The 26,297-nt window shown below is 35.0% G+C and overlaps 1 protein-coding gene and 1 long non-coding RNA gene across 3 annotated transcripts; one reads left to right on the top strand and one right to left on the bottom strand.

Annotated features, from left to right (window-relative positions):
• The first annotated feature begins 13,236 nt into the window (after nt 1-13,236).
• LOC110789867 (uncharacterized) lies at nt 13,237-20,329 on the top strand. The gene is made up of 3 exons (XM_021994565.2): nt 13,237-13,730; nt 14,629-15,129; nt 19,145-20,329. Exons 1-3 carry the CDS (start codon nt 13,422-13,424, stop codon nt 19,688-19,690), a joined length of 1,356 nt encoding a protein of 451 aa, XP_021850257.1. The 5' UTR covers nt 13,237-13,421; the 3' UTR covers nt 19,691-20,329.
• Nucleotides 20,330-23,842: 3,513 nt separating this feature from the next.
• LOC110780045 (uncharacterized) lies at nt 23,843-26,230 on the bottom strand. 2 transcript variants are annotated; one of them, XR_008921005.1, is made up of 5 exons: nt 26,124-26,230; nt 25,939-26,025; nt 25,747-25,797; nt 25,465-25,502; nt 23,843-24,210 (listed from the first exon to the last, which is right to left on the bottom strand). It is a non-coding gene; the product is annotated as an uncharacterized lncRNA (long non-coding RNA). The 2 variants fall into 2 exon arrangements; XR_008921006.1 differs by lacking the exon at nt 25,939-26,025 and having other exon boundaries at nt 26,124-26,226.
• Nucleotides 26,231-26,297: the final 67 nt, after the last annotated feature.

Here is a 26,297-nt window from a genome sequence, read left to right as displayed (position 1 = left end):
TCTGTCCTTAAAAAATTGTCACATTTCATATTATTTTTAGTAAAATACAACAACAACAACAACAACAACAACAATAAAGCCTTAGTCTCAAAATGATTTGGGGTCGACTAACATGAATCGTCGTAGGAGAAAGTCATTGTCACCAATCAAATCAGAAAGGAGATTATTTTTAGTAAAATAAGGGTAATTTTTAAAGACGGGAGGAAATATAGTTCTCTCTGCCTTTAGCTGTCCCAAAGGACCTTGAAAGAGCTGTTGTCGGAATAGGGCCCAAGAGGAAGACTTTCAACAACCTCAAGGACCCCCAAAGGGGAGGAAAAGCATGTAGACTTCATGTTAAAATTAACCTTGAGTAATTTTAGTAAAACGGGGTAATCTTTGAAGATGGTAGGGAGTATAGTTAAACTGCGACTTTAGGCATGTGAAGACAAGACAGAAGCCTTAAGGCTGTACACGGGTTCGTTTTTTCGCATATCTGATATGTGTGGAAACATACATATCAACTAAAAGACAAATAGGTAAAAGACAAAAAAGGAAGTACCATTCATGTAAAAAAAAGTACCATTTTGTAAAAAAAGTACCATTCTGTTAAAAAAAAGTACCATTTGTGTTAAGAAAAGTACCATTTAATTAATTTTTTGTCCTTTTTACTATTTTGTCTTATATTCTGATATATATTTCCCCATACATATCTGATATGTATTTGTACTTCCTCGGCTGTACACCGGCTTAGAGCAAAAAGAGCATTGTTTTTCCTAACACGCATAATGGAATAATGGATAGCACATCCTACAAAAATACACAAATAAACAACCCTTCTTTTTGTGTATAAAATTAATCTAAAACTTTAAGTTTAGTTGATTGGTTGGTTAGGATTTAGGGAAGCAGGTAATAAGGATTAAAGTCAAATGATTAGCAAGTGGTTTGCATTAATAATAAAGCATACTCTTCACTCTTCACTCTTCATAATAAGCTTTACTCAACACTTGGACTTTGATGTCTTTTTCACTTTATGAGCGTAACTGTGTAACTTATGTTATATTCACCTGATTTTCGCTTATTTAAACTTATTATTTTCTTAAAACAGATAATAATAAGATGAACAGAATATATCTTTAGTTGGGTACATGCAGCGAATCTAAATGGAAATAGGAAAAAGTATTGTCTTAGCTAAGTAGTGACCAGTTACAGCATTTGTGGCAACAATTTACAGAAAATGATGAAGAAATGTACATATATAAATGGAGAAAAGGAAGCAACTACAAAACCACCTTCTCGGTATCTTATACTTTTGGTTCTAATCATAAAGTTGCATGTGTTTCCCACATATGCGTAATTATTCATCATCTATCACTCTCCTATCCTCCCATCTAAAAAGTCAATACACTATACATTTATACTACTACTTCAAGGGCGGTTCTTGAGGTATGCGGGCTGAGCGACAGCACAGGGCCCCAAATTTCAGATATAATTAGTTTTCTAATTAATATTAACAAAGATAAAATTAAAGTAGTAGTTAAATTAAGTTGTTGTATGATTCTCGAGGTCTTGAGTTCAATTCTTAATAATCGGACATGATCCATAATCATGATGTCATCGTATCCCTGACTCTGCTACTACTCCTCCTTGTTGTCCATTAAGTTCAGATAAGTTAAGATAGGGATTACACTCTTAAATAATGTATCCTAAGTGTCTACCCGAATCTTTATACGAAGTATATATTTCGGTAGAACAATACTTTTTTAATATGTTGCACAATGTTTTTGGATATATGGATGAGGGCATGAGGCCACTATGAGGGTAATGGGTTGGGTGAAGTATAATTAGCACGCAGTGCCGGCAGTGGCACTAACTCATAGCCATATCATGCACTCTTTCTTTATAGTGTATATATAGCCAACATATGCATGCACTTGAAATTGTTAAAGGGCCTAATTACTTGTTTTTGTAGTAAAATAGTTTAGGGTCGTTCTTTATCGTATTTTGTTTTAAGTTTTCCGTTTTTCAGAAAACCAAAAACACGAAAATTATAGCCTGGAAACTTTTTTTTTAACTTTTTTTATCAGTTTTAATAACCGGCATGATTATTATAGATATGACTATCTTTAGATCATGATTCAATTTAAACCACGACTTTGAAAAATATAAAACAAAAAACTGAAAAATTAACAATAACATCGAACGTACCCTATCCTTTCATTTTTGTTAAAAAGTTAAACCACACGAGATAGCTTGCTATAGATAAGTTTTCTCTCAAAACCGTAAGCAAACTTATCGATCTAAAAGTAGAAAGTGAGAAAATTTGCATATTCCTTAGATTGTTGCACTTCTTAGTCTAGAATCATGCATGTGGGCATCAAATCAAGAAAAGGATGTGTATCTACATAGCTTTCTTACATCAGTTGGTCCTTTATACTTTGGTAAGGGTTACATTTTCTCAACTAGAAGCAAAGTGAGAGTTCGCCCAATTCAAACCCACCAACAAATTTGTGTGAATAACTAACTAACTAACTAATCCACCTTTGACTTAACATGAAATTAAAGCATGCCTATAGAATTATTATCATGATAATTATGTTTAGCATCAAGTTTACTTAGATCTTAATTAGTTCCACACATGATCTAATTTCACATTGTTTTAGAAATTTATCATAATTGTGTACCACCATCGGACGTTTCTCCCTTTCCAAACCAAGATACTAAGGAGTACAACAATCGTGTCAAATGAGATTATGAAATTGGGTTCGGTTCAAGTTTATTTATTCGAATGGGGTTGTATTTACGTGTTGAGTGACCGGACTATAATAAACAAGATTGTGAATATTATTTGTTTACTTTGATCGGTAACATGATTATTATATGCTCGGGTATCGTTACACTACGTAAGTTAAGTTTTAGTCTTTTAGATGTCTCTTTAAGTCTAAGTCGACTTTCTTGAACTTAGATGTAGTCGATTATTACTCCCTCCGTATTTATTTAAGGGATACATTTGCCTTTTCCGGCCGTATTTATTTAAGAGATACACTTGCCGTTTTTATTAACTTATCAACCCCACCATCTAATTAAATAATCTATTTAAGATATCTTATGTCCCACCACCCTATTAAACAAATAATTTTAGAACTACACCCCACCCCCCACTCCCTAAAATGTCATGGTCCTTACTTGTTTTACTTATTAAAATATCTACCCTACCCCACTCGTTTTATTACTTTATTTCATTCAATTCTTTTTCTTAATACACGTGCCCGGCCAAATGTATCTCTTAAATAAATACGGAGGGAGTATGTGAGATAAATTACTCTCTTTGTTCCTTAATATTCGCACCGTTTTGACTGGACACGCTTGCCAATGTACAACTTTGACCACCAATATATTTAACTGCAATTATAAAAACTTATAAAAATATTAATATTTTGAAAATATATATTACGATGAATCTAACAATATATTATATACTAACATTTATTTTCATACACTAAAATTAAAATATAGTGAAAGTGAATTATGTGAATAGTGCAAAAAGTTAATCCGGTGCGAGTATTAAGGAACAGAGGGAGTATTAACTTGGTTCAGTTGGTTGTGATGTTATTGATTCAGGACTTAGATTAGTTGGATTGGACGGGAAATCCTCTTTTTTGCATGATTTCAATCCAAATACAATACAAGAGTTACATCATAGGGCCTAGGCCAAAAGGCCACTAACTTAAATTAAAAGTATTTGTGTATTTACCAAATATGGAATAATATGTTTTGGGCCCAAATCAATTATGTTCTAGTTCTAGACTGCTAGCTTGGTAGTTTGGTAGTCCCTCCATCTCAAATGATCATTCTTATTTTCCTAAGGAAAAATTGATATTATTGGTCCCAACTATGGCCGATTTACTTTAAAAGGTCCCAACTTTTGATTATCTCAGAGTGGTCCCAACTATAAAGAGTCCTTTCCAAAAATGGTCCCTTAGTTAAAATTAAGTGCTAAATAACTTAATTAAGACTCATATCTCTTGTGCAATAATCATATTTTTTAATTAAATGAAGTAAATGGAATAGTATGATATGCTTAAATCAACTTAATTAACAGTTTAATTAACTAAAGGACCATTCTGGGATAACACACCTTAAAGTTGAGACCACTCTAGAATAATCAAAAGTTAGGACCTTTAAAAGTGAAGTGGCAATAGTTGGGACTGTCAATGTCAATTGTTCCTTTTCCTAATCGAGACATGTTTTTGTTGTTCTTTTTTCTAACTTTAGCCATGTAGTTTTTCACCCAACCATCGCAAATTCACATTTTGTTGTACTTTTCCCTTTAACAACGATTACTTTTTTTTCCTTTCTCAACAAAAGTACGCTCAATAAATTTTTTCATACACATCTTGTTTTTTCTCAATACTCGTATTTTTCTCCAAACAAGGACAACAATATGGAACGGAGGGAGTACATTGTACATGTGTTTTTTTAAAATAATAATATAATAAAATAATATAACAAAGAAATTAGCAAATAGACCTCTTACAAGCTACAAAGTACAACTAAATTGACTCTATGAGGGTGTTTGTTTTGTGGACGTTGGAGCATAGGAATGGGAAATGAATTTCCCACGCTATTCCCATCCCTAAACAAACAAAGGAAATGTAATATTTTCTTGAATTTTCACTCAACAATTTCCAATTCATATTCTACCTTATATTCCCCAGATTTTCATTACCATGTAACAAACGTCCCTATTAGGAAATGAGCCAAATGTATGAACAATCCTATATGGTTTTCGCCTTTCGATCCTCTTATTAATGCAACAATTATTTTGAAATAAAAAGAGCGCATAATCAATTTGAGAAATTTTCACTTTTCTCCTGAAATTTGATACATATCGAGTACGTAAATTTTATTTTGATATCATGTGGTTTCACTATTCCCCTTAGGTGCCTTTGAAGTTTCTTTTCCTTTGGTAACATGTGGTGTGGGTTAGTAATTCCATTGTGGTGCCTCGCGATTTATACCACAATTAATTTCATTTTAGTGCCATGTGATTTAGTAATTATAGAGTCTTTTGGTTCGGCCAGTGATTTAGTAATTATAGGGTCTTTTGTTTCACTTAAATTACCAGTGATTTGGATGATCTCCCGATAAAAATTTAGTGCCCATCCTTAGTCTGCCTCTTGGCTTGTGAAAAAAAATGTGTGTGCTTGTTTGAGGCGTTAGAGGACTTGTCTTGTAATACGCCTGATTAGGTTTCAGAAACATCCCATTGGGAGAGGTGAGAGAGAAGCTTGAAATTTCAAGTATGAGTCGAGTAAGGGATTGGTGTGACATTTTGAGAAGATATCTTCTTGCGCTCGTCGGCATTTGAGCTCCGATTAAGTGATTTTGGAAAGGATTTCGATTTCAAAAGCATGGTATAAATGGAGTTAACTCATGACCCTTTCTCCAATATATAAGCTAACTCTTGAGGATTTGATGTCCCTTATTAAAATATTGTTGTACCCTTACTAACGTATCAAATTAATTCATAAAATATTAGTTTTCACTACTCCATAAAATATAACTCTGACCACCACGTACTCCAACTATATGCTTATGTCAACAAATTAATTAAAACAAATTACGGAGTATATTATTCATGCGTACTAATTTTAAAAGGAAAGTGATATACGCAATCATAAGAGCTACATATAATAAGCTAAAAATGGAGTCATTTATCTTTTAAAACTAAATATTAATTACCCGATCGATGATAATGATTTTTTCGTGCATTCCTAAATTAGTTCAATTTATGAAATGCATTAATCCTAAAAGTTGCATATATCATTTTCCATTTTAAATTCAATGCTCTTATGTTTTAGTAATTACTAATGATGAAGAATTTATGCCCTGTTTGGCAATTAACGGTTAGCTAATTACTGGTTTGACTAACCATTAGATGTTAGTTGTTTGTATTAACTCGTTTGACTAACTGGTTGAATTAGTTGTTTGTATTAACTCGTTTGACTAACTGGTTGAATTAGTTGTTTGTGTAAAGTGTTTGGTAAATTAGTTATTAGATGTTAGTTGTTTAATGTGTAAATTGACTACTCCGTATTGAGGATATTGACATAAAAAGATGTAAGTAGGCAAAGGTTGTAATTTTATTCAATAATAAGAAATTTTGTCATTTTACACCCACCACTTCAAACCCTAATTGAAATAGCTCCTATATTGAGTCTTTTCAAATTAGTTTTTTTTTAAAAAAAAAATTCTCGAAACTCTCTTCCAAACCTTTCCTAACCAACTTTCTCATTAGCTTTTTGAAATAATCAAATATCTAATTCACCTCAAAAAGCTCATTTTTTCTCTCTCAAAACTTCTCATAACCAAATTGACCATGTATTGATGCAGAGTGTCCTTATTCTTTACTAGTCTTATATGCACGCGATGCGTGCGAGATTATATGAAAACTTAAAATTGACTACAACCACTAAATATAAATATTAGATTAAAAAATATTCACAAAGTTCATATTAAAAAAAATTAAAGTTATACAATACGATCATACATCTAAATAGTGAAACAAAGTAATCATGCCTTTATCTCTTGCGATGACTATGCTTTCATCGTATTGTAATCCCTGTTTCTGAAACTCTTGCATCATTAATTGAACCAGAATTCTGTTTCTCAGTTTCAAGCTCCAAAACAATAGTCAAAGAATCTACTTAAGTTTGGAACATCGCCATGTTAGCTTCACCATATACATGTGTATGCTGACGACACACAGGAGTTCTGGAGGTGATATTGCCTTTTCTCATTGAGCTAAAGAATGAGCAATTCAAATCTTTCCAAAATCCTGGAAACAATAAGCAAGATGATAGGCAAAGGAAAAATCTATCAAAACCACATGAGTGTACTCTAGTGAAATTAAAAATAATAATAATAAGCTATAAACTTCGGGTTCATGAAAATTGTTCAACGCTAGTAAGTGGGTTCATCCAAGCATCATCTTAATATCTTGTATTGAAATTTGAAATAAATCAGGTCATAGGCAAGACCTTTCCTAACTTAACTTCCAAGATTGCACAACATAATCAAACTTCACTCGTGTAAAACATATAAAGCATAATTCAAAATCGGATCATCTTCATGTCTTGCTGGCTCAAAAGCTTAATATGGTAAGGGTAACGATATCACTTATTTCAACACTTAAAGAAGATTGACTGCGAAGAAAAATCAGAACCATCAAGTGTACGAACTTTACAGTATTTTGTCTGTAAAAGACCCTCCAAACTGCACAATTCCAATTGAATTTTTCAAATTTATTTTCAGAATTCAGTTTTGTCTAACCCTTAAATTTCCAAACAAAACTCAATTCTTGACTTAAATGAAGTAATAACACACAAAAGTTGAGAATTAATTTTCGACTGTAATTCAAGGAAATATTGTCCTTACTCACACTTGCCCTCATGAGTTCCCTTCCTTGTGGAAACAAAAGAATTAATGCATTGAAACAATTATGAATGCCTAATACAACCATATATTACTCCATACTATTGTAGGAGATGTGACATGGTTTCGAATTCAAAAATAATATTTGTCCTTAATTCGTTTGTATATAAGCTAAGAAAGAAAATACGGGGTGGCAATACTAATAATTCGTTTGTATCATCTCATTGACATCCCACTAAAAAGACCTAATCTTATCTCTATTTTATAAAGGAAATCCCGAAGTCAATTACTAATTGCACTCACAATTGAATTAATTTACCAAATTGGATTAAATTGTTTTGAATCCAAACCTAAACTAAAAAGATTTCCTCTCTTCCCACCATTCAATTGTTCATTATTTTAGTTTATACATCTTTTGAAAAGATCACACGAATTTAAATATGGAAAAGGTAGTTATAATTTGATTAAATGGTAAAAGAAAGTCAAATTAATAAAAAGAATAACATTTCCATAATTTGCTCCCCTTCTGGTGGACGCGTGGATTAGAAGTATCATCAACAGTCAACCCTTTCTCTTTTTCTCTAACGCGGCTTCTCAACACGAATTTTCTTCCCTAATTCACACCATAATTCATTTTCCCCTCTTTTCTCTTTTTCATCCTTCAATATCAACCAAATCCCACTCACCTAGATTCCCAAATCAATCTCACAACCCCATTCTTCAGTTGAAAACCCATCAATGTTGTAGCTTTTTTCTGGGTTTTTAATTTTAACCAAACCCCATCAAAATTTGAATAATTTCTGGTTTTATTCAAAATCAAAATTCCTTCATTTTTTACCAGAAGATATTTTAATTGTAACTTTACTAAAATAAATAATTATAACTTACTACTTCATATTTTTGAGGAAACAACAATTTATAAATGTAACACAATTAAGAGAAGAAATGATATCAAAAACGATAATTAATTTAACAAAATTAAGAGAACTAATAGTCCTAGACTCCTAGTTATTTAAAATTTCAAACATCATGTTCTTACTTCATCACCAGAAACATCGAATTGAAATTAAACACGATAATCAATTTTTTTCAAAGGAAAAATTGAAAATTTCAGAAGAAAACCAAATCAGAATCAAAACCAAATAGATGCAAGGAAAAGCCAGGGGCACAAAAAGTCATTAACTCGGTTAAACCAAAAGCAAAAATTCAAAGATATTGAAGAGCATTATTTCAGATTTATTTATTTCAGAACATTAAAACAGCAATGCCACAATTGGTAACTCCATAACTTCAAAGAATATCCTAGGAATCAGAAACCTGATAAATTACCTGATAATGAGTAATAATTTTTTGCCTGTAATACTTAAGCTTCTGAGCATGCTAAGAAATTCAAACAAAAATCGGAAAAAAACAAATCAAATCAACAAAATCTCCAGAATCAATTGGAAAAAAATAAAAATTTAAACAAAATTGTTAAAATCTCACCCAAATTCAATTACGCATTATCAAGTTCAATAATCTGCGAGCAATTCGTATAGGAAGCTCTTTATGAAGAAACTGAGCACAAATCAACAAATTACGATCAATCTTAACCTACAACAAAAACTGAAATAAAACATTGGAATTGGAATTAAAACCCTAAAACTGAAATAAAACCCACAAAATTAAAAATAAGAGATAATTACTTTGAATTTCGAGGGTGAATTGGAATTGCAAGATCCTCCGTTGCGTTAGCGGTATTGTAGAACGTTGAAATCGTTGCTCCTATAGTAGTCGTGAGAAGTTTCTAGAGAGAATGAGAAAAAAAATTGGAGGTCATAATTTGATTAACATGAGAAAATAAAGTCATAATTTGATAAACATGAGCAGCGGCAACAAAAGATGATGGTAATCCTCCATCACGCACAAAGGCCAAAACATTGTAATTTTGCATTTAATTAAAAAATCATAAAGCTCGATTGATACAGAACAATAATAATCAATACATAAATAATTAATTCAATGTCATACCTTGTATTATAACCGTAAGAGATCCACACACAAAAAAATGAAATCCAAAATAAGAGAAACCTCAAAACTCCCTCATTTCTAGAACTCGCGAAGATAAGAGGAAGAGAGGAGCTGCAACTGCTTGTAAATAATTCAGCTTCAACTTTAGAGTCAATTAAAACCTATACTTATTGTGACTGCTACTTTGATAGGAGCTGCAACTGTTTGTAAATAATTCTTGTATTGTTTATTTATACGGAATAATAGGCAGAACTTATTAGGAATCCAAATCAGATTTCTAAAGCCTAATCAAAAGCAAAACCTCCTTATAAATACCTTTCAATTAGTAATGAAAATGCAAAAACAGAAACAAAATAGCAATTAAAATCCATGTCCTAAATCAACCAACCAAGTAACCAACTGTCCTAAACAACAACCCAAGTATTTTTCAATTATGGCAATCCGAAATAAAAAAAATGAAGGGAACTAAAACCAAAATCGGATCAAACAACTAACCTTAGACAGAAGGCGGTTCTTTGGAAGAAGTTTTAGCAACTTCATCTCGAAGAACTACGTGCCTGAAAAAAAATCAAAAAACGAAAATAAATTATCAACAACTAATAATAATTATCAAAACAAAAAAAAATCCCCAAATATTATATTATTCAAATTCAAATTCCATGCCTGAGTACAGGATCTGACCCATTTTCACTTCAATCGCACAAATAAAATTTCTCAAAGCCTAGAGATTCACCTGTTAGGGTTTTGAGCACCAAATCAAACCAAATATCAAAATCAATAATGAATCCGTAAATTATGAAATTCAAGGAAAAATTTATGAAATCTAAGGTTTAAATTTCGGACCCCATAACTACTACTACCTTTCAAGTTCTGATGTTAGGTTTCAATTCAGGACTCACTCAACGACGGCGGTGGAGATGAAACATTATGATTCGTTGAAGCTCGACGGCGGCGGCGATTTCGAAGAGAGAGAGCCTAACCACCATCAGAGTCAACTATTAGGGTTTTGGAAATCTCTATTATAGAGGAAAATGAAGATTAATGAGGGGAAAAGATAAAAATGCTAGGGTTTACCTCTGCGCAGCGTTCTCGGCCACGTCGCCGTCGCAAGAAGTGCCTGGCTCCGCCGCTTCCCCGATGATTGTGCTATCCGCTAGGTTAATGGTCAAGAATTTGCAGGAGAGGAGAGAGGGAGGGGAGAGATTTGAGGAGCGGAAAATTTAAAAAACTAACATGTGAGAGGAGAGAGAAAGGGAGAGATGAAGAAAGGGTTGAATGTGAAGAGGGAGAAAGAGAAGAAAAGTGAGGCGGGAGAGAGGCAGGTGGGAGGAGAGAAATGAGGTAAACGAAATGTCAGAAATCTAACCCTAGAAACGAAGGCTCATCAATCCGAATGAGGGTATTTTAGTCTTTTGCGTTGGGGACACGAAAAGTTATTTTACGAAAAAGTCCTCAGCTGTTCCTTTATATAATAGAGATAAGTAAAATTTTATGAGCCTGCTAAAGGGCGTCCATGGGTGCTATAAAAAATATACAATTTATTACGAAGTATATAATTATTACACCCATCTTTTAGTGGCTGATCATTAATTATGATCATATGTATACGGAGAAATTTTCCACTCCAACCTAATCAATGTGTCCTTGGAAAATATATAAGAAAATATTTTCATATACTACTACTTTTTTTTTTGCTTTAATTACAAAAGTGTTGCATAATTCGCCAATTGAGGAGATTACATAATAGTAACTTTTTAGGTTGTTACTATCCGGTTCACCCAGTTGTTGTTGCAGGGAACGAACACGCAACCCTCCACTACTCTCCCTATCAAGTTCAACCCCAATCGCCACTAAACCAACTAGACCTGTCAAACGGGTCGGTCGGGTTCGAGTTGTAAAAAATTATTTTCCGGTTCGGGTTGAATCGGGTTGGTCACTTTCGGGTTCGGGTTTACAAATGCTTGTTCAAGACCCAGAACTTTCGAGTTCGGGTCGACCCAACGGGTTGAGAGATTTTAATACGCGCATTATATTTTCATTAATTTAGGTGATAAATGTACAAATTATGAGTAAAAATTAACAAATTTTCCTACACAAGTTTATATTTAGTCAAATTCAACCATAAAATGGCGTATAATTCTAATTAAAATTATATTACACACAACAATAGTAAAAATAACGTGTTTATTATGCTTAACTTTCCTCAAAATCTCATTTTTTTAGTATAAATACAACGGATATTTCATGAAATACCCCCGAGTTTTGCCTTAATTCACCAAATGCCCATCAAGTTCCAATAATTCACCAAATATCCCTCACAAATGACTTGATACCCCAAATACCCCTCCATGACGTCATCATCCTCATAATCAACCCATTACGATCTAATTACTCACATAATCCCTAATTAACCCCCTAATTAACTCACTCATTAACCCATTAACCCACCCATTAACATATTAACCCACCCATTAACCCATTAAGTCACCCATTTCTTTTTCTTTTCTCACTCCCCTTCCTTATTCCATTAACCCACCACCCACCTCAAGGATTTCCATGGCTACCCCCTTCTTCACTCTCTCTCCTCACCACCTTCTTTCTTCCCTGACCTTCCCAGATCTTTCTCTCTCCCTCCTTCCTTCTTCCATTTACGGATAATTCACACACATCAATTGCAAACCCAACATACAACAAATCGGGTGAAGAATAATAATACCCAAAATCGAGCATTGAAGAATTGGGTGAAGAACATGGCTAATTTTGATGAAAATGAAAGGGGGTTTATGCGAAAACAGGTGTTTTTTGTTGAGGAAATTGAGTTTGGGATTGATGGAGGAAAGAGAACCCAACTTCGTTCATGTGGGTTGTTCTCTTCAATTCTTCCGCCGTCGATTTCGGTTGCTTTTTGTGGTTCTGGATTTGACGACGGCGACGATTGTTCTTTTTGATTCTTCCGCCGTCGATTTTGGTGTGGTGTTGTCGGAGGAGGCTGATGGTGTTGGTGTAGTCGGAGGAGGAGATCCGGCGTCGATTTTGGTGTGGTGTTGTCGGAGGAGGCTGGTGGTGTTGGTGTTGTTGGAGGAGGAGATCCGGCGTCGATTTTGGTGTACGTGATGTTGTCGGAGGAGGCTGGTGGTGTTGGTGTTGTCGGAGGAGATCAGATGATGATGATGATGAGTGGCGGCGGTGGTGGTAATGTAGGGAGGTTGGACGTGAGGGAGGAGGAAAAGGTGAGGGGCGACAAATGGTAAATGGGGACGAGGTGGTGGCGGCGGTGATGGGGTCGAGGAGGGAGAAAACGGGGGTGATGTGGTGGCGAAAGAAGGGAGATGAAGAAGGGGTGGTGGCGGAAGAAGTCAGAGGAAGAAGATGAGTTAATTAGGAAAAAATGGGTTAATTAGGAAAAATGGGTAAATGAGTGGGTTAATTAGATGGTAATTGAGTTAATTGAGGATGATGACGTCATGGAGGGGTATTTGGGGTAATAAGTCATTTGTGAGGGGTATTTGGTGAATTATTGGAACTTGATGGGCATTTGGTGAATTAAGGCAAAACTCGGGGGTATTTCATGAAATATCCGTAAATACAATGATTTTCAATCGGTCGGCTCCAAAACGGGTTCGGTCGGGTTTTGACCCATTACTTTCGGGTTGCTCGAGTTCGAATAAAATTAGGTTACGGGTCACAAAATCTTGTTCATGACCCATTACTTTCGGATCGGGTTCGGATCGGTTTTGGGGTCGGATCGATTTTTAACAAGTCTAAAACCAACACACAATAGGCTTTATAATTCGCAGCAAAAACACACGTTTTATCCAAGTGTTCTGAATTTTTCTATTACTCCGTACTACGAGTACCATTTCATCGTCATACCGATTAGCCGGTCTTCTGATTCTTCTTCTTCTTCTTCTATTTTGCCCAGATCTACAGTACCGCCATTGTTCCTTTCCTCTAAAACCCCAATTTATTTCATCACTTCACTCCCAAACACTAAAATGTATGATCCAAACAATCAATTTTCATACACCAATAATTCTTATTATCCCACTCAATCTTTGCCCCCTTCAATCCCTAATCCTTCGTTCTCACACCCTCATCCTCATCCTCATTTCCAATCTCTCTCTTTTGATTCTTCCTTGACCTTCCCTTGTCCTCCTCCTCCCGGGACAAATTCATTTCCTGTTTCTGAACAATACCCATCTAATTATTCGGGTTACGGAGCCCAACCCGTTAGTTATTCGGATCCTACTGCTGTTTCGGCTAGTTGGGTAGTCAAACAATCCGCCCCTGTTAAGTATTCTCCTGTATGTTTCCCCTTTTCTCTGTTTTTAAGGTTTCAATTAAGTGTATTTCTTGTTGAAATTTTGTGATTTTTTTAATTGATTATTAATAATTTATTTATGTTTGATGACAAGTTAAATTTTAATTTTGGGAAAGTGTTGTAAATTAAGCATTGGCAACAATGATCGAACGTGTGATTTTATGGAAATTTCCGAGTTTAATTAGGAGTATTGTGTTGAGAATTGTGCTTATACTTAATCCTTAGGGCTACGAACGCCACTTATCGAAAAATCCATAATTTTGACCTACCCAAGTGGAATCTTGCATTTGTTATGTTGGAGAGCAATATTGTGATTTTGGTGGTTTTTAAGATCATAATTTGGCCCATTTTGAAATGTATGTTGATATCCTTGACAATGTGCAGCTATTATAATTTATACTCCCTCCGTCCCTTAATACTCGCACCGGTACTGGTGCGGAGTTTAAGACATTTGAATTGACTTATTAATTTAATGGTGTTAGTTGATAGTGGTATTTTTTAATATTGTTAGTGGGAAATGGGTGAGAGGTGGGGAGTGGTGAGTGGAGGATGTGAATTTTTAAATAATATTTTGTAAAGAATAGAGGTGTAGGTGGGGTAGTGGGTAAGTGTGAGAAATAATATAATATTGATAAAGTTTCCATTTATAGAAGCGGTGCAAGTATTAAGGGACGGTCCGAAAAGGAAAGCGGTGTGAGTATTAAGGGACGGAGGGAGTAAGTACTTATGCTGAGTTATCCACTTATAGGGTTATAGTCTGCAATGCAAAGTGGCGATGTTGTTGGATGTGTAGTCTTGTTATTCATCTTTACTTGTAATGTAAGTGATATGTGATTGTATTGAGGTGTGATTACTCGAGGATGACTTTAACCGCGTTGCAGGCTATCCAGCCATTGAGGAGTGATGCCGCTGTTTCAACGAGTTATGTGGCCCCACCGAACTACAACTTGATGTATCAAAACTCGGTGAGCAATGTCCCAAAGAAAAAACTAAAACGACACCAGGTGATTCCTAAAACTATTCCGGCGAATCAAAGTGTACGGTGTCAGGTTTGTAATATCGAGTGCGACACTGTTCAAGTTTATGAGAAGCACTTATCTGGGAAGAAGCATGCGAAAGGTCTTTTGAAACTTTATGGTTCTGCTCAACAGTCTGAAGTTATGCAAACATCTCAGTCAATTATTAGTAAATGCACTACTTCTGGTGGACAAAACATGCCAGGAGTTGCAACTAAGCCCGTTAATTTGGAGGTCAAGAGGCAGAAACTTTTGGAAGGTGGAGCTGCAGTTCAGTCTGTGAGGGTATGCGCTATATGCAATGTAGCATGTAATGGGGAAATAGCATTTGCTGATCACCTTGCTGGAAAGAAGCACGCTGTTCAGGTGATTTTTTAAAAATATTTTGGTTCTTCACTATATTATTGACCTTGACCTATACTATTTTTTTTCCGTGCGGTGCTGCAATGTGTTAATTGCTTGTCTCAAATGATTACATCATAGGATATATAGTGGAAGAACTAAAGGGTTAGAGTTTTGGGCCGTCCTATAGATAAAATTTAATGTCATATTTTGAGTCTTCCTTGGTTTGTTTGGTTGAGGAGTAGTAATTTCTTAGTCATGTCTTCGTATTTATGACTTGCTCATTTAATCTTGTATGATATAGTCTGATCTATGTCCCTCATCGGATTTGGATATAAGGATGTTTATTTTTGTCCATTTTGCCCAATATATTGTGACATAAGAAAGAGTCATTTCTAAATTCGTGTCAAGACGTACTTGTCCTGTGATAGTATATACGCTTCTTTAACAAGGGATTCAACTTCTTATGTTTATGAATGAATATAAATGTTTCTTCAAGTGTTAATCGAAGGTTCGATTTTATCTTGGGTGTTGTTAAGCTCAACTTGAAGTTGCTTAAGAGCTAGTTGTGCCTAAGTCGAGAGTAATGGTGGTCATAGGAAAAGCAAAGACTAGCTAGTTAGCAGTTATTTTGCCCTTGGTTGCAACTCATTTCTTAGGGTCTCTTGAGTTGAAAGGGACATCATCTCTTACTAATTTCTCCTTAAAGTAACACGAAGCATGAATTAACTTTGACATCTTATTAGTAACCAACTTTAAGATTTTACATTTACTTCTTTAGTTCTTTTACAATGATCAGATGATTAGCTGGTTTAAGTTGTCTTACTTGCTAATTAGTATAAAGAGCTTAAGTTGTCTAACCTTGTTTTTTTGAGAGCTTAAGTTGACTTTCCTCCTAAGAGCATGTTTGGTATAGTGTTTTTAAGTGACGAAAATGGAATCACTTAACTATTTCATTACCTAATGTTTGGTATGAGAGGTGTGGTAACACAATCCCTTTCCTAAGGGTAACCATTATCACCATTTGTTACCTCTCCCAACCCTATGGTAACAACATTGTTACCCTTATAAATCCCTATTTGTTACAAGTGGTTCATTTCCCAAGGTATATCAAACAACTTATAATGGTAATAGTTAACATTTCCCTTTCCCCTTCTTATTTATTTTCTTTCCATTTCCTTTCCTAAATTTATACGAAGTACCAAACATGCCCTGTCTTAACTAGTATAAAAGCTAAAGAGCTTACTTTAAAGGTTACGTTCGTGTTCGAACTCCACTTTAGCCCATATCATGGTCTCAGAATGTTGCTTATGTCCAACGATTTAATGTAACTTCATATAAAATATAGCAACTTCACTTAAGAACTCCCACATTTGTGGTCAAGCTCACAACAATAACTTTATATATCCTCATTTTCTTCCTCCACATAATTTTTCACTATCTTGGGTAACAACTAACTACTAGCCACCTCTTTTATTTATTTCGCAATGGTGAACCATGAACCTACCACCATTCCATATTTCTCTGAAAAAGAAAAAGCAAGTGGGTACTTGACGCAAAACTGGTGAACCGCCCGGATTCGCGCGTCAGATTTCAGTCATTTTTTTTTTCACACCAAACATTGTTGTTTGGAGTAAAAACGGGCAGAAAACCACCATCTTCTTCTTCTATGCGTCTTCTTGCCATTGGAGCACGACTCGTGGGCGAGGTGTCAGTGACCCGGCAGGGAGACCATCCTTTTTTTCTCACATCATGGGGCAGCGCATGAGCACAACCTACTAGGCTACTATGGTAAACTTACTCATAAATAGCAGAGAGAGGGAATTGTGAACAACTACAGCTCAACATTGTATGTACTCTAATAGGTCAGTGTAGTCAGGAAAGGGGGCTCTCTTAAGTTCTATTGTGTGGATATTCTTGCGTCACGCCGTCACCTAGACATATTTTTTCCTCCTGTATGTGTAGATAATTGGATCTAGACTTCTAGTGATTGGAAATACACGCTCTAGCAGTAGTCTAGTCTAATATAAAGGCATAATTTTGAGTTTGAATCTTGGGTTCCTTATGACACAAGTCCAGGTAATCATCCAACTCTTCGAGCACACATAAGAACAAGGATATTCATATACCGTTTCTTGGGTGGGCGGAGCAGTATGGGACATGTACCATTGTGATCAAGGTATGATAGGTCAATCTAGCTTGTCTTTCTAGCAAAGTCACTCATGTGACAATGAAGAAATAAAGAAGGGTAGCTAATTTTTCCGCCCTTTATACTCCCAAACAAAGGTCACATGAAATTTGCAAATGGTCCAACAGTAGCAGAACACACCAGCACCCCTCAGAATAATCCAAAGAGACGAATCCATGTGAAGTAAACCAATTTACAGTTTATGGACTTACAGCAACTTGCCACACCCCACTAGCAAAGCATAAACCATTTACATCTTTTGACATGCATTATTGGGTCTCTGTAGCTTTAGCTATCTAATTTTTCAGATGAAGTTACCAGCACAAAAAGCTTTTACTTGCTTTTGGACTTTAGCTTTCCAGCAGAATGTGGATATAGGAAAAGGCTGTGAGCTTGGGGGTATATTAGATGATTGTTGAAGGATTTACAAAAGTGAATTCCACAAGGTTCTTATGTATAAATACACTGAATAGCGTTGAACAGTTTACTGACCTCTTCCATCTCTATCTCCATTATTGGGGTGGTGTTTAACTCACCTGCTTTTGAGAAGTTTAAGATTGCTCAGACTCTTTTCAGATTTTTTAGTTGGTTTCAATTCTGAAGGTAAAGTTTTTCCTAGTCCGTTGATTTGATGAGGAATTTAACTTTCTTGAAGATTTTTCAATTGTAGCCTACTGTCTTATTCCAAGTCTCCGGTTAACTTGTGCATCACTGTTCTGGAGGTAATTCTTAGATTATCTCTTTTTGAGTTGCCGTGGTTGGAAAATTTTCTTGAAAGTTGGATGGTTGAAAAGGGACCTTATTTTTTCAAGATCAGATTATTGTACTTTGGTCTTCACTTTAGCACTCCTCTATATTTTTGGTCCCTTTTAAGTTTTCTCAATTATTATTTGAACTCTATATGTTGAAGTACATTCTCAAGATCATACGGCTCCTCATTCCAGCCAAAGTTGTACGAATTTACGGAATCTGTAACTCTTCTGCTGATGAGTAAATTTGTTGGATACACGACATCACCATCAGCCTCATTCTTCTAATAAGGCTCCCGTCCTGAGCGGTTGGAGAGAGGAGCTTGATGTCTAGCTGTAGGCTTACCCCTGCAACGGTAGAGATTTAAAATTTAAATTGACCCTTGATCCAATATATAACAACCTAGTAACTTCATTTTACGTATTAAATAAGAAACGCCCACAGTTTAGTGAGTCATTTCAATTTATTCCCTATGAACCGGAAGCCAAAAGATATTAAACCTATGGACTTTGACATAGCAGTTTACTGAATCTTCCCTAAATTTGGCTGTGTGGTATAACTGGATCTACCAGAAGTTTCTTGTGAAATATGCTATTGCATCCTTCTCTTATGTTCGTTTTTACTATGAGATATTACATACCCTTGTATGGCCATAAATTGTTTTAGTATGTTATGCTCGTTCATATAACTGCATATTCCATGCAACTGTCTTTAGAATAAGATTGAGACTTGACAATATGACTTGTCATGACTCATGATAACTAGTGGCAATTATGATGCGTGTTTAACTATAATTTTAGTTTTACCTTGATTGAGATTCTGATTTACAGCTTGAGAGGCACTCTTAGTTTTGTCAATTGCTGAATATACCCTTGTTAGTTGTTACTACTTCCTTTTGTCCTTGTTTTAGCTGTCTGTGATATACTGGTATGTGTTGCTCCCAATGTTGCCAGATCAAAGTAAGTTTTGGCCAGATATTATGTCTGGGTCAGTTTTCTTGTGTGTGTCTGCTCGGGTGTTCAGCTTAAGCTCTCTATGAATAAAATTTGGATAATATGTTTTTATCCGTGTAGACTCTAATTTCTGAGGATTTTGCTTCAGGAACATGCTAGCAAAAAATTGGTTGATTCAAACTCTGCTTCAGTGAGTATTGGAGAATCCAATGCACAAAACACCTTAACCAAGAAAAGGAAAAACGGGGAACCTGCTCCGGCATGGTGTGATGTTTGTAAAATCAGTTGCACAAGCAGTGATTCTCTCAATATTCACTTGGTGGGGAAGAAACACCAAAAGAACTTGCAGAAAGTAAGTTCCAACAACATTGCTCCTGCCTCAAAAGCTGCTCCACTTCCTTCAACAAACCCATGTACAGGAGGCGAAGGAAATACAACTGCTGCAAAAACACCTGTGCCCAAACCACAACAGGCTAAGCAGACCAAAGACGTGGAGACAAAGAAACGAAATGTTTTGGAAAGTGGGGCTTCTGCTAATGCCGTGAGAGCGTGCACTATATGCAGTGTGGTTTGTAACAGTGAGACTGTCTTCAATTCACATCTTGCTGGCCTGAAACATAAAGCTATGGTGAAAATGGGTGAAGCTGCAAAAGCAAGTAGTGGTCTCCAAGCTATGTACCCAGCTGCTACATGAAGATTTTAAACAGAATTGGGACTCTTCTTTCATTCTTTTAAACTTGTACATACTAAACAGTAAACACCTATCCTTTGAAGGGCTCGACCGAAACAGAAACAGGGGTTTTATGGGAATTACCTCAAGTGGCAGGTAAAATGCTGCCCTTTATTGTGACAAGTGGAATTTTTTGCCAATGTCTGGACTTACATTCAGCTTTGCACACTCTAAAAAGGGGTTATCAGAAAAAGCCCTTTAATTTGGACAGACAAATTGCGAAGATAATTTATCCGATCCACAATCAGGAAGAAGATGTGTTTGGAATTGGATGCATAGTTTGGGTTGGCCATGACAGTGTATTACTGCTTTTCGGAAGGCTGGAATGTCATAATTTTAAGAGAACAATGTTGATTTGCAAACCCGAAGAGAAGCTTCATGTATTGGATTATGGATGCTGGACAAGTCTATATGAATTTCCTGGTACTCTTGTTTAGAGGGTTATTTAAATTTTTTTAACTGATTGAATGAGATTTCTTGTAACAGAGGTAGAAACTGCCATTATGCTATGGTAACCTGCATGGTTATTAAAATCGCGATTTAAATCGTAGAATTTTACAATTTTACAATTTAAATACGGTCTTACGATTCGATTCACGATTCTATGATTTTTTCTTGACTAGCGAGAACCATGTAAATTTGAATCACGCTAAAAAAGTTATTAATAGGTAAATATTGCTAATAATTGCTTATTTAGCTAGTACTCTGTAAACAACTATATATTTCAATGTTAAGTTTTTTCCTCTATAATATAAAGCACTTTCAATGAATTTGAGAATAAAATCTTGATTATACTTGTTCGATTCGATTTTACGATTCGATTCTAAAAGTCATTTCCGATTCAAAGTAGAATCACGATTTTGATGGCCATCCACTTAATACCCTCCCAGTCTCGACGTGATCGGGAGGAAGAACGGTGGAAGTGCTCAACTTCATAGTTTGTATTGATGGGTCATAAACCTTTATTTTGGTAGTGAATCAGCAAGATACAAAAAAAATATATACGGTGCCTTACACGGCAATACCCTTTGCATACAACCTTGTTACATGCTACACAAACAATCAGACATTTGGAATAGAATTGACTAGACTCGACTAGACTCAACTCAATCTTTTAGAGCCCTCAAAAGCGAGTGTGGCGGCTAAACTCTTTTCTTCCACGGCACAACAAAAATTACAATCAAAACCAAAGTTAAACAAGTGTATATATATTGCAAAAGTTTTTTTTTTTTTATAAGTATTGCAAAAGTTTAATTGTTACTAGTATTTTAAAATAAAGAAATATCCATTTCTTACTACTCCGTAAAAAAGTTAAAAGACATTAGGTGTTTGCTTGGTTGATACAGTAAAAATATAATTAGCTAAACTTTTTTTTGAAAGTAGAAGTATATGACATTATGACGTTGTTTGGTCGAAAAAACATATAAAGTTACATAACTAAAAAAAGTTATACAATATCGCATCTAATATTTTCTACGGATTTTTCATGAAATGCCCCTGAGGTTTGCTTTAATGCACCAAATACCCCTAAACTTTCCAGAATGCACCAAATACCCCCGAGGTTTTAAACAATAACACAGAATGCCCTTAATGAGTATTTTCCGTCTATTCCGTTAACTTTTCCGTTAACATTAAATTATTATTTTTTTCCCTTTTTTTTCCTTTATCTTTATCTTTCTCTTTCTCTGTCACTTTCTCTTTCTCTTTTCTTTCTCAAACTTCATTGTTAATCCCCACCTCAATCAAAATAAATAATTGCCAGCATTCTCAATCAAATAATTGATTCATGAATACCCTAATTTCAGCACCAAAGACAACAAATTTCACAATTAAAAGTAACACCCAAACAAATGAAAACAAATGAACTAAATGTTCCAAATATAAACCTTGCGAGCATAAAGATCAGTGAGAATGGCGCCCCAGCCGCCATTACTGAAACTGTATTGAACAATTGATGACGCAAAGAGCACGAACCGCATAACTTGCTTAACTGAAAAAAGATTGAGATGAGGAGTAAACGGCCAAAGACAAGCTGTTCCAACATTCCATGTTGAAATAGTGAGATCAATTGCTAAATTGCTCCATGGTGATCTAAAAAACCTCCGACTAACATGCAAGCGATGGCGGCGCTCCACCGCCATTTCAACAATCTTGCCCCTTCCTATAAACAATCCACCTTTCTTCCATCTTCGAAAACCCAGATTAATGAAAACCCCAAAAATATCAAATGGGGGTAATTGCAAAAAAAAAAAAAAAAAAATCAATTCTTCCAAACAAAATATTTGTAAAAAAATCAATTTGAAAACCCAGATTAATGAAGTGTCGTTGTTGATGTTGCTGTTATTCGGTAATAAAACGGATTGCAAATCCACCATTGTTGTAGCTTGAGGAGAGAGAAAATGGTGATTTTTTTTAGGAGGGATGAAAGAATTGAAGGAAAGTGACGGTGAGGAGAGAGAAAGGACCGACCAAGGGCAAGTTAATGAAATAGGGTTTTAGTTAGGGATGATGATGGTGGAAGAAGAAGAAAAAGAACAAGATGATAATTGATGGCGTGAAGGAAGAAGAAGAGCCCAGAAATTGCGTGAAGGAAGAAGATCCCAGGGAAAAAAATTGGGTTTTTTTCATATTAAATAACAGTAGTTAATTAAATTTTTGGATTTAATTAATATAATTAAAGGTTAGTATTATAATTAGTAGAGAAATTGGTTGAGTAAGGGCAAAAAAGTAATTTCATGCTAACGGAGACTTAACGGATAGACGGAAAATACTCATTAGGGGCATTTTGTGTTATTGTTTTAAACCTCAGGGGTATTTGGTGCATTCTGGAAAGTTTAGGGGTATTTGGTGCATTAAAGCAAACCTCAGGGGTATTTCATGAAAAATCCGTATTTTCTATGTACAAACAAACAACCACTTAATACTTCCTCCGTCCCGGAATACACGTACCGGTTTGACTTTTTGTACTATTCACATAATTCACTTTGACCCTATTTTATTTATAGTATATGAAAATAAAAGTTAGCATATAATATATTGTTGGCTTCATCTTAACATATATTTTCAAAATATTAATATTTCATAAGTTTTTATAATATGTAGTTAAAGATATTGGTGGTCAAAGTTGTGCATTGACAAGCGTGTCCACTCGAACCGGTACGAGTATTCTGGGACAGAATGAGTACTCCCTCCGTCCCGGAATACTTGACCTGTTTTCCTTATCGGGCCGTCCCTTAATACTTGACCTGTTTCTAAAAATGGAAATATTCTAACAATATTATATTATTTCTCACTCCACTCCTATTAACCCACCTACCCCCTACTCCATACAAAAAATAATTAAAAATTCAACCCCTACTCTCCCCCAACCCCACCTCTTAACCCACCTCCCACTAACTACATTAAAATAATACCCCACTATCAACTACTCCCTCCATTCCTTTTTGTTGTTCCCATTTCCTTTTTTGGCATTTCTTTTTGTTGTTCCCCTACTGAATCTTTACTATTTTTGGCCATAGTTTTTTTACCAATTTACCCTAAGATTCTCCACTATTTACCAAAAACCCTAAGATTCTACCATTTTCCCAACCTAAATTTCACCACTTTCATTATTTTATTCATCCAATTGACCCGTCACTACTACAAAACGCGTCATTTCTCGACGCTTTTTTGGCTATTTTTCGACGCCTAATGGCGTCGAGAAATATTTTCTCGACGCCCGGAGCCAGCGTCGAGAAATTGGCCGTAGAGAATTTCTCGACGCCCTGCTGCGTCGATAATTTCGACGGTTTTTGCCGCCTTCAAAATATTTTTGGCGCCTTTGTGCGTCGAGTTTCTCGACGGTTTTTAGTGTAGCTATATATTTCTTGACGGTCATCTGCGTAGTAATAGTTTTTGCGGGTTTACCAACAATTTTTGCGCGAATCATGTTTTGACACTATATAGCGTCGAGAAATTAATATTTTTTTTTAATCGTTCATTTTATCCCAAAGCAAAATCAACCTGAAACTAATTAATTAAAACCAAACCAAACATATGCAATTAACTACCTTTAAAATTATAAATGACAAGATTATATATTAATCTATATATATATATATAATAATACGTATTAGCTCGCTCCAAATCCTCATATCATATCATCAAATTAAGTTTACACATGTCCAAACTATTAAATTAGCTAGCTATATATCTCCAAAACACAAATTTAATACCAAAAGGTATGAACAAAAGTATCTAAACAACGAAACAGCAGAAAAAGTTAGAGGAGTACAGACCACTCCCTAACAACCAAACACAACAAACGCAATAAAAGGGTACGCAACATAAGATTGCACACAGCAGCAATCGAACACCACACTCCCTGTAGACCTGACTGCAACACCTGGACTCCCTGCAGAATAGCCTGCACACATCAGGAGCACAACCCACACCCTGCAACAGCAAGAAGCAGCACCTGTGCAGCTGAAAACAACACCAAACACCTGCAGAAACAGCATTGCAGCAATAAACAAAGAAAAATTATTGGGGTTTCAAAGAAAAGGCAGAGGATAAAGTAGTTCTGGAAGTGAAACATGGTAGTTATTGGGGTTGCACAAATCTCAAACTTACAACTACACGAGAATAGAAAGAAAAGTTCGTCATATCTGCTGCCGATCTGAAGAAGTCGGAGAAAAAGCATCTCCTTTCGATAAATTCAAACTAGAATACCATACTCAAGAAAACACATGAACATGAAAATAATGAGCTTAAAATGGGAAAAAATCCATTCAATACAGTTCAAATTTAATCAATCAAAAGGCAACATTTCTGGTTAAGACGGTCAATTCTAAACTTGCACATACATTTCACTAATAAACAAAGAAAAATTAATTGAAAAGTACCCAAAAAAGGGTTGAACAAAAAACAAAAACATAGAAAAATTACATGCTTGGCAGCGTTAACAAAAGCAAAACTAGTAATTTTGGGTTCATGAGCAAAATTGGCAGTAGCATCCGGCTGCTGCTGCAGTTGACCTGGTTACAATATAGTACTCTACAGCAGTACAACATACATGATAGAACATATTTTTTTTTACGGATTTTGAAAGAAACACTAAGGTCAAAGTTTAGTCCATTTTCTCAAGTGTTCACGTGAGATAGGCTCAAAGTCTAGTGATAGATTCGCTCCTAGTTATCCCACCTAACATCAAAGGAAACTGAAGGAAGCAGACACAACATGCAAATAAAATATGACAGTGATCTCTGTTACAGAGTTCACAAAATACATATCAAAGTAATTAGTTATACTCTATTTTCTTACAGTGTCCTGCCTAGTAAAGGAAACAATTGGAAGCTCACTGAAGACAATTGCAGATTTGCAGCATTTCTAAAGAAATAAAATTCGAGAAATGAAGTAGCTTAATTTATAAAAGCAACTAAATGTAAGAATATACCTACAAGTAAAGAAAAGAGGTACTCTAACATAATTGTGAAAACATTAACTAATCAAATGCAATCAAAAGTCTTGACTTATTTACTAATTGTATTCTTCTTGAAATTTAGTTTCGGGAAGTATTATGTTTTGGGTCCTAAATTTTGAAACAGTAAAACCTGAATCTAATCTAATTTACAATACTCCTTCTTTACAAAGTTAAATTTCAATCCTACTCAATTTGACTATGAAATTTCCCTGAGCAAAAAATTTAACCAAATATACTAATCTAAAACAAAAACAGAGAAGGGGGAAAATTAAGTTACCAGCGACATAGTAGAATCAGATGAAAAATTGTAGGTACCTAAATAGGAGTAAATGTAAGAGAAATTAGCAGACTGTGCAAATAAATAAAGTTACGGGCAAAGAAATTTCCCAAATGATCCGAATTGAAAATATAAACAACGACTTTTAAGAGGTAATTCACAAGTGTGAATAATTTCCTAAATGTTACGAATCATAAACAAAATATATTAAAAGCTGCAATTTCAGAGAATAATTGAAAGAATACAAAAGAGAAAGAGAGCTTGAGAGGGGCGAAAATCAACCTGTAATTGGCGAGAAAGTTGGTGGCCAAACTTGTGAATCCTTGAACAGACCTGGAGATGGGGGTGACGAATGCTAGATCCGAAGGAAGTGAGAGTTCAATGTCAAACGAAAACACAGTTCAATGGCAAAAAATTATGATAAAAGAAAGAAAACCTAAAACATACACAAATCAAAATTTTAATTATCCATACCAAATAACAACTAAACAAATGAGAGAAGAAACTTGAAAAATAACCGATTGCTAACGGGATTTGAATCAAGAACTTCAATAACAAGACCTGAAAATAAATTCGATTCGACATATATAATTAACAAAAATAAACCCTATAAATTGAGAACTTCAGATGAAAGATAAAAACTTGAAGATACTTCATACATTATTCGAGCAAGAAATTAACTCTCAGATCCTGAAAATTAGAAGAAAAATAATGAGAACTGATTTAAGGGTTGGGATGATTTGAGAACTGATGAGAGAGAAGATTTAATGCGGCTGTGGAAACGAGGGGGGTTCTTTTCCCCCAAAAGTTGTAGTCATGAACGGTTCAGGTCA

This window comes from Spinacia oleracea, chromosome 5 (genome assembly GCF_020520425.1).
Source record: "Spinacia oleracea cultivar Varoflay chromosome 5, BTI_SOV_V1, whole genome shotgun sequence".
In the NCBI taxonomy this organism is placed as follows: Eukaryota; Viridiplantae; Streptophyta; class Magnoliopsida; order Caryophyllales; family Amaranthaceae; genus Spinacia; species Spinacia oleracea.
Note: the sequence above shows the minus strand (reverse complement) of the source record. Positions and strands in the feature narration are given on the sequence as shown.